Genomic DNA, 9,469 nt, shown 5'->3' with positions numbered 1-9,469 from the left:
AAGGGTTTAGGGATTAGAATTTAGGGTTTAGGGTTTAATGTTATGCTGACGACGTAAAATATTTTTTTTTGTAATTATTATTATTTTTTTTACCTTTTAATTTTAAAAACATAATATAATTTGAAAAAATTTTGTTTCTTTTTTTAAAAGATATCAAATATAAAATAAGATAATCTTATTGGTTGGTGAACCTAGAGGTTCACCCTAAGGGGTGGACCTAAGAATAAGTCATTTTAAAATTCAATACTATTCAGTTAAATATTTCTATTATTTTGTCAAATTATTTGCGGAGAATATATTCAATCTAATATTTAAAAAGAACTGGAAGGATTTAAAAATATAGTAAATTTTTATATTATTTTTGTTTTACTGTGAAAGTTGTTATGAGCTTTTTAAACATATTATGTAATTTCATTAAAAATTAACTAAGAAAATCTACCAAAACATCTTAACATGACAAAAGTTAAAAACTCAATTGTCCTACTAACATTAAAATTTAAAGTATAATTTTAAATCATTATTCTATTAACACTAGAATAAGAAAAACTTAAAACATCTGTCCCATTTAACACAGAATTTATCATTTTAACACAGCACAAACCATTTTAAAATCTCTTTTAGGTTATAAATTTCAATATAAGTAAACTGACAGGCATGTGTAAATTATAAAAATTATAGACTACATATTGTCTAAACACATACCAAAGAAAAATCTTAAGTACTACAGTTTCAGTCATAACCCGGTTTATAGAGATCATATAAAATTCTTAATTTTTAATTATGAAACATATGTAATTGCTTTTAGTGTAATAAAACATATTTAGACCAGCTTATTTGAAATATACATGTTTTATAAGAAAATCCGAAAAGACAAGTTTAAATAGTTTTAGTGATTTTTTCCTTTTTTTTAAAAATAGTTATAGTGATTTTTTCCTTATCTCATTGGCTTTACAGTTGTACACAGAGATTTAAACACATTTTAAGCACACTCTATATAAGCACACAGAATTTGAGTAAAATGTTTAATAGATATAAATACTGATAAGTGTCTAACGAGTGCTTCACTTTTCTCTTTCTCTCTCCCAAAATCTTTGAACAAGAGAGAGAGCGAAAGAAAAACAGCGGATTTCTTTATCTTCCGTTCTTCGTTGACAATGTCGGGAAACAAGCAAGAAGAGGATCCTCGTATCAACGGAATCAAAACTAAGATCCGTGTCGTTCCAGATTTTCCCAAGAAAGGTAACTTCTTCTTCTGTATTTTTTGTTTTGTTTATGGAAGTGCTCTGTTTTTGTTTGTTCGTTACATGCTCTGATTCGTCTGGTAGAAAACTAGTTTTCTTGGGTTTTAGTCAAAAAAGAAACTTGTTTCTTGGTTGTTTTTTACCGAGAAAATGCAGGTTTCTTCGTCTGAATTCTCTAAAATCTTTGCTTGCCGACAATATAATATTTGACTTAGAATAATATTTTGGACTGTCCAAGAACAGTGTTATTGTTGAATCTGTTTTTGTTTCGCATGAAGTATTAACTTGAGAAACCAAGAAAAAACCCAAGAATTGTTACATATGTATGAGTAAAAACGAATATGAGTAAAAACGAATATGAAGGGTAATAAAAAAAAGGAAGAAAATTGCAGGAATAATGTTTCAAGACATAACAACAGTGTTGTTGGATCCGAAAGCCTTCAAAGATACAATTGATCTGTTTGTTGAGAGATACAGAGACAAGAACATCTCAGTGGTTGCAGGTATTATCTCTAATTTATAATTCATGATTTTTTATTAATGTTGTAAACATTGGATGTAGTGTAATTTTTCGATGGATTTACTGTTTACAAGATTTGACCTAATTGAGTGAACTCGAATTTTTTATTGTTTTCAAGATTTTCCGGGGAAAAGGTAGGTAGGTCATGATTTAAGTGTCGTATATAAGAAATCCATTACAGAAAAATCCAGTCTACTTTAGCGTTTCTTTAAACAGTAAATAGTTATTTTATTCGTGGCAATTAGTGAAATTTTTGGAGTCAAATGGTGATTAATGGAATCTTTAACATATAGTTTCCGGTCTACAGGTTTCTTTCCATTGTAATTTGATGGAACGTACTTGTTTGATATACATCTAAATTAGGTAGCTCGAAGTTAGTTATTTGAAGTGGTTGTTCTAATTACTTATAGTGCTAAACTAGTCGTTTGATTAAAAACTGTTGTTCTTGTTCTTGCATGTGGTTGTGTTTGCATTTATTCAAATTATATTGTTTTATACAAAGAATATTACATACCCTTTTTGACATCATAAAAAAAAAATTATAATATACTATAAAAATTCGAAAGTCAGATACATATGGAAAGAGACAATATACCGTTCGTACTAATTTAACGTTTGCATTTTTACTCACGTACATATACATGCACAGTTGTAAAAAGATTCCTTTTTTTTTCAAGTGCAAATGCAAATAATCAAATATCTCGTTAATATCGTTGCTTTGATCAGACTTTTAGTTGAGACAAGACTCTCTATCTCTGAAATCTAATCTTTATGGGTGACTGAGTGATGGGATGAGATTGATTGCCTGGTTCATTCTTCCTCCTAAATCATAAAATAGAAAAGTTTGTTTATCCCATATACTCTTCTACTTTTTTTTTTGGTTGAAATGTTATAAACTCTTCTACTTTCTTTAAAGCTTATAATTGTTGATCTTGCCTGTGTGAAAAAGTGCAAGTGTTTGTGTGTGTGGTGGGTATTGTTTGGATAGATGGGTAGTTGAGTGATGGATGTAACCTTTTTAAAAGAGTTGGCCCCAAAAGAACTTGATTTGGGTTTTCTTTCTTTTTCCATCATCATTGTTTTGGCCAATTCTTTCATTCTCTCTTTTTCTTTATGTCTCTCTTCTTCTGTGTAGTGAAGTACAAAAGATTATATTATTACTGTTTAGTGGATGTGAAGTATGATGAAGTACATCATTTCCTTTTACTTTTTAAATCTGTATATTTTTTTCAGTTGCCTTCTGTAATCAATAAAATTTTGTCTATACAGATCTAAAACGAAAACGATTACAATAATCATTTGATATATATACCAAAATCTATCAGGTGGAAAACCATGAAAACTCAATAAATATGTAATGTTTCAACATTTCCATTATTTCTATTTCAATATTTTCATAAAAACCGTGTTAAAGGATGTGCTTATATGTGCATAGCACATGTCTAATGAGACATGACACTAACAAAATATAGTTGAATAATATTCAATCATTTTTCTTGTTAAATATGTCAAGTGTATATAATAAGATAAAAAATCTTATTGGGTTTGTTGTTGGGATATAGATAGCTTCACTACTTGTAACATTCGACCGTATCTTTCGCGTTAGTGCTATGGAATCTGTCTATTGGGTTTGTTGTTGGGACAGATTGTCATTCTTTCGCTTTTTCTTCTATACCAATTTTATTAATAAGACTCCTATGACATCATAATAACAACACATATAATTGTGTTTGCATAAAAGATTGATAAGACGTAATTGAAATATTTATGCAACTTAAGTAGACCTTTTTTGCTAAATGACATATCCATAAAACCACTTTGTTGTCATTTTAGGAATAGAGGCTCGTGGTTTCCTGTTCGGTCCACCAATAGCGTTAGCCATCGGAGCAAAGTTCGTTCCTCTCCGTAAACCCAAGAAATTGCCAGGTTCTTTAATTTCTATAACTAATAAGAATTTGTTTCAGGCAATTTTAAAATTTATAACAAATAGTTTATGGTTACACGGCGTAAAATGTAAATAGGTGAAACGATATTTGAAGAATACGAGTTGGAGTACGGGAATGACCGGCTAGAGATGCACGTAGGAGCCGTTGAGGCTGGAGACCGAGCTTTGGTAGTTGATGATCTAATTGCGACCGGTGGTACTCTCTGTGCTGCCATTAACTTGCTCGGTAAAGTCACTATGCTTTATTAAAAAAAGCAATTTAGTAATTTCAAACCTAACCGATTGATAGAATTTTCTTGGACCGTGTCAGAGAGGGTTGGGGCAGAAGTTGTGGAATGTGCATGCGTGATCGAGTTACCCGAATTAAAGGTTTGCTGTCGTGAAATTTAATACATAACTAGGTTTTGACCCGCACGCCCGTGCGGGTGTATTTTTTTAAGAAAATATGATGCTATTTGATTTTTATGTCACTATTTAGGATTGGGCAAAAAATTCGAATTCAAAAAATTGAACCGATCCCAATCCGAATAAGTAGTACTAAATCCGAACCGAAATTGATTAAATATCCGAATTATTAAAAATTTTGGTATTTGAAGAACTGAAATCTAATCCGATCCGAACCGAAGTATTTTGGATATCCAAAATATATTTATATACTTATATATATTAATTATTTTTAGATTTTATATATATATAAACATCCAAAATATATATGATACTTTTAAGTTTGCTTAAATGCTTGAAAATATATACAAATAATCAAACGTAAATATCTTAAATAGTTAAAATATACTCAAAACTCTAAAAATACTTAAATAATTATTAATTCTCTACCAAATATTTAAACCAAACCTATTTAAATTGATTATTCAAATCCGAACCAAATATTCAAAGATCTGAAATGAACACGAAATCCCAAAAATACCCGAAAACGAACCCGAACGTCCACCCCTAATCACTATTATATATATATAATATATATATATATATATATATATATATATATATATATATATATATATATATATATATATATATATATATATATATATATATATATATATCCTATATGTGTCTATATGTGTCATCATAGGTTACAAAATATGTGTTATCATATAATTAATCATATTTTATACGTACCATCAAATAAGTTTTCTTATAATTAATAATATTTTATATGTACAATCATATAAATAATTACGTAAATTATATTTTTAAATTTAATGTGAAATATAAAACCATAATTTAAGTTGGTGTTTGAAATTGGGCTTTGTATTGTATTTTTCTTATATATATGAAAACATTTTTGTAATAGTTATTGAAAAATATGTTAGTAAAAATCAAGTTTTGAATATATGTTTATTTTTGAATGAATTTTTGATATAAATCAATTTTAAATTATTATTTTGATTTGAATATATATATATTATCAAATAATATAGACCCATTACTTTTTAATATAATGTAATGGACTTCCAAATTTTTAGTAACATAAGCCCATTATTTTTTTTCTAACTTATTACTATTTATGTTTCCAAACAGTACTATTTTTTAACTACTATTCATATTGCCAAACAATCTCAATGTATACTTCAACTTTAATAATATAGATATTCGAAATAATAAATTTGAGATCTTTTATACTGGTGTGACATTTAATTCTTTCGAGGTGGGAAATTAATATTTTGCAGGGAAGGCAGAGACTCAAGGGGAAGCCACTATGCATGCTTGTGGAGTACAGATGATGATTTTAGCTGAGATATTTGGATTAATGATTTTCTTAATTAATTTTTGGTTATGCACCGAAAATTCGGATTACGCAGACTTATTATTGGATTATACAGTATTTTAATTTAAAATCTGGTGGATTAGCTGGAACAAATAATCTGAATTCTTTGCTGCTGAAAAGTATATGTATATATGCATTAATGCATATATGGAAGTTCACAAAAGTATATATATTAGTTTTTCTCAGTGGTACATATATAGTATTATACAAGTTTAAATTCGGGTGATGAGACAATAACACCTATATTCGATGAAAACCTGTATATGTTATATAATATATACACACATAATACACTCGAGTTCCATTTCTGAATGCAGAACACCTTCTTTTCTGGCAGAGGAACTAATTACTTTGATATTTTCAAAAGAAATTTATTAACAGACCACTATTTGAACAAGCAAACATGTAAACATCAACATGAAATCATGACAGGACTTTAGATTTTATAATACCTCCTTCTTCAGTTTCTTAAAATTAAATGTTTTGGTATTTTTACACATATTAAAAAAATACATTAATTATGTATTGTTTTTTAAAATTATCAAATTCTAATACTTTTTAACCAATAGTTTTCAATAAATATAATTAATGTATTTTTGTGAAACAATTTATTTTATAAAACTCAAACTTCTATCTTAACGGAGGGAGAATTCTCTTTTTTAATATTTTAGCAAAAAAAAAAAAAAAAAGAGAATTCTCTTTTATTGAGTATATTGTCAACTTTTTGAACTTTGGCATGGGTATCCGAGCCATACGTGCAAGTCGGTGGTGACTTTTATGAGGATATACCATTGAGGTAACGAACTCTACTCTTACTTTTATGACTATCATTCAACCAAACACTAGACAACGAGCATTTAGCGAATTTATGACGTACAACACTAAAATTGTTACTATGTTATTAGTTACCTAAACGTTCGTATAACAGTAAATATTGTATATGCTGAGTTCTATATACATGCATTATTTAATTTTAAAACACAATTATAAGAGACAAATTAATGATTTCCTAGGTCAAGAAGACAAGAGCTATGATTAGGATATCCATTTGATAATGTAATTATAGATCATATATAATCTTCCATCCAATTCTGTTTGCCATGATTATGTTTTGCGATCATATTTTCTGAAGTCAAACTAAAACACATATATATATCCATCCCCACATAAACAAAAAGACCTAACTCTTGCACTAAAATAACAAAATAAAAATTACGCCGTGTTGCTTTTTCTTCATTTTATTAACAAAAGGCTGAGTGTTGCTTTTTATTCGTTTTGTTGTAAACCAATTTAACTATATATATCTGGCTACATAACATAACGTATTCATGTAAGAAACTACTTTTTTTTGCATTTACAAAAAAAAAAGAATATTTTAGTTATTGTGATTTAATCAAAGTAATTTTAAAATTTATAGTTGAAATTTGAAAACCTCCACTGGATTTAAGTTTTTCAAATACAGACGAAAGTAACTACTATTTCCACTAAAAAGAGAGATAAAATGATAAATGATATATACATTAATTAGCTTTAGGAAAGAAAAAAGCTTGTTTCCATAAAATCACTATTTGCATTAGACTTATGAACACAAAACTGTACGGAAAGAACAAGTTTTTTTTTTTTGGTAATCAGGAAAGAACAAGTTTAACCTTAATTTGAATTTTATGTTGATTAGAAGAGTCTCCTAGCCGTCTATACGTTTAGTCTAGAGGATTCTTGTGTTGCTTTCCAATACTTTATTCAAAGTTTGACAGCTGCATATTCAAAGTCCGTGTTGCCCCCTTGAAGCTTAGCTCCTTGAGAACTCGTCAAAGCTGGTTATAGTCATATCACCTTGTATAACTGTAGGTACAGAGAGAGGAGCTTGTAAAAGTTTGGACATAATACGAGGTTGATGTCTGAGTGTTCGTTTTCTTTTGTCCATCTTTCATATGGATGTGTGGTGTTGATAAAGTCTGAGTTTGATATATTTTAGTGAAATACTTATACATGTTCATGTGTCATATCTTGAATCTTTTATGGTGTGATTCGAAATTGGAGTGACATCTATTTTCCCCCTTTTCTAGTATTTTAATCATGCTGGCTACTAAGTGATGCGATTTTCTTTTGTGCAGGAAGCTAATCTCGACGCTGGAGAATCAGGGAACCATGCATGACAAGGTCTACCAATTAACAAAGCACGAGTTTTCAAGCCCAGGACGTGGAAAGTCTAGAGGTGTACATGCTTCAACACTTAATCTCACTTCCTACTCTCCTCCATTTTTTGTTTTGCTTTGAGTTCTAATTCATTTTCTCAGTGTCCTTTTTTGGTTCTTATGATCTTTGTATAATTCACTTAATGTAAGTCACAGTGATATCAGCAAGATGAAAGTCAGTGATCCCGCATCAAATGCCTCGTTGCTGTGGAGAAGGACCAATCCACCACCTAATGGCTAATGTCACTAGATCCAACTTGACCTCATTCTCCTTCACCTTGAACGAGCTGACACCTGGATTTCAGGTAGTCATGGTTTTATATTATATATGGATTCGTGTGTAATCCTTTCTCTATAACATTTTCTAATCTTGTGTTAACTCTGATCATGGGTTTAGGAGATGCTTCCTCCCACAGACTCATAGCTCTAGGCTAGGACCGGACCAACGCTATCTGGAGACTGGAGAATGGTGAATATGAGAAGGCAGACTTAGAAAAACAACGGTTAGAAAGAAGGCAAAGAATGGTTGGTACGTTACCATTAACATTTCACTGGTCCATGATGATCTCTCTCTAGGCTGATTTTTCAACCTGAAGTCAGATTTTTGAAAATTTTCGTCTCTTCATTGAAGTCAGCTTAAGAGAAAATTTTCATCCGGACAACATTGGAGTTGTTTACACAGAATCTCGACACGGAGGATCAAAAGCTAATATTCTGCTTGCAAGAGGGGCATAGAACAAGATGTCAGAAAGGTTTTTGGTTAAATTTTTTGTTTGTAAGAATGTGTAGTCTTTATGTCAGAGGTCCTCCTTTTGGTAGATTGTCTCTGTAAAGTCGTATCTTAGTCTATTTCCTTCTCTACCTCTCTCGTTAATAGCTGAGATTAATGTTAGACTGCTTTCTCATACATTTGGGACAAGTTCATTGTGATCCATTTGTATTTTGTTAAAAAAACATATGTGAGGAATAAATATGGGTCAATTAGCCCAACGGAACCCATGTTGAAGCTTATAGCCATCATATTTGGGTATTTAGTCCATTAACCGTAATTCCTTTCTAACACTGATTTATGATTTGTTACAAATTATAAAATTATTATATCGACGATTCTTTATGTTCTCTTATAAGAACTAGATCCTTTTTCCGCTATATTTAAATTTGTTACATCTATCATTTTTATTTCTATGTGAATTTTTGTATATTAAATTATATATAACTAATTTTAAATTTGATATTTTTTTTTTATATTTTTAGTTTAAAGTAAGTATTTCTATTATATGTAACACAATTAACTAATAAAATATGAAGAATCAAGTCCGAGAGGCGAGATCTTAGAGTTATGTAAAAAAATAATAATAATGTATAGAACATAAATTATCTTAGTTTAAAAAATCGGAGTCTCATCACGAATAAATTCACGAAAAGAAAAAGTACTCCAATAACATACTTAAAATATAAAACCCCCTATTCAAAAAAAAAACGTACTTAATAATAATTTTTTACGTGTAATAGTTAAAAACTGACAATTGAATATCGATCTAGAATATTATTTTAATATATCGAATGGTAAAATATTAATTATAATAAATAAATTTTGAATTTTGTAATATTACATGAATTAGAAGTCTTTAAAATCTATAATCTCTTTTATTAACATAATATATTTTTTATTCATTTATTTTTTTGATACTACAATATATTGCTTTAGTTTTATTTGTATATTAATTTTCTAATAATTTAGTTTCTTTTTAAGTAATTTTAAAATTATCAAGAATATAA

General features: G+C 28.9%; 1 protein-coding gene across 3 annotated transcripts; it reads left to right on the top strand.

The window, feature by feature from the left end:
- The first annotated feature begins 988 nt into the window (after positions 1-988).
- Positions 989-8,680, top strand: LOC103861312 (adenine phosphoribosyltransferase 3). 3 transcript variants are annotated; one of them, XM_018657027.2, is made up of 7 exons: positions 989-1,239; positions 1,634-1,744; positions 3,595-3,687; positions 3,783-3,932; positions 3,996-4,102; positions 5,317-7,995; positions 8,088-8,680. In XM_018657027.2, exons 1-5 carry the CDS (start codon positions 1,155-1,157, stop codon positions 4,094-4,096), a joined length of 540 nt encoding a protein of 179 aa, XP_018512543.1. In that variant the 5' UTR covers positions 989-1,154; the 3' UTR covers positions 4,097-4,102; positions 5,317-7,995; positions 8,088-8,680. The 3 variants fall into 3 exon arrangements, with proteins under 3 accessions (XP_018512543.1, XP_009137262.1, XP_009137261.1); XM_009139014.3 differs by having other exon boundaries at positions 4,017-4,075; positions 5,398-7,995; positions 8,088-8,624; XM_009139013.3 differs by having other exon boundaries at positions 3,996-4,075; positions 5,398-7,995; positions 8,088-8,624.
- Positions 8,681-9,469: the final 789 nt, after the last annotated feature.

The sequence above is a fragment of the Brassica rapa genome, chromosome A03, assembly GCF_000309985.2.
Source record: "Brassica rapa cultivar Chiifu-401-42 chromosome A03, CAAS_Brap_v3.01, whole genome shotgun sequence".
Taxonomy (NCBI): domain Eukaryota; kingdom Viridiplantae; phylum Streptophyta; class Magnoliopsida; order Brassicales; family Brassicaceae; genus Brassica; species Brassica rapa.
The sequence above is the reverse complement of the archived record's forward strand: the minus strand, read 5'-3'. Positions and strand labels throughout refer to the sequence as shown.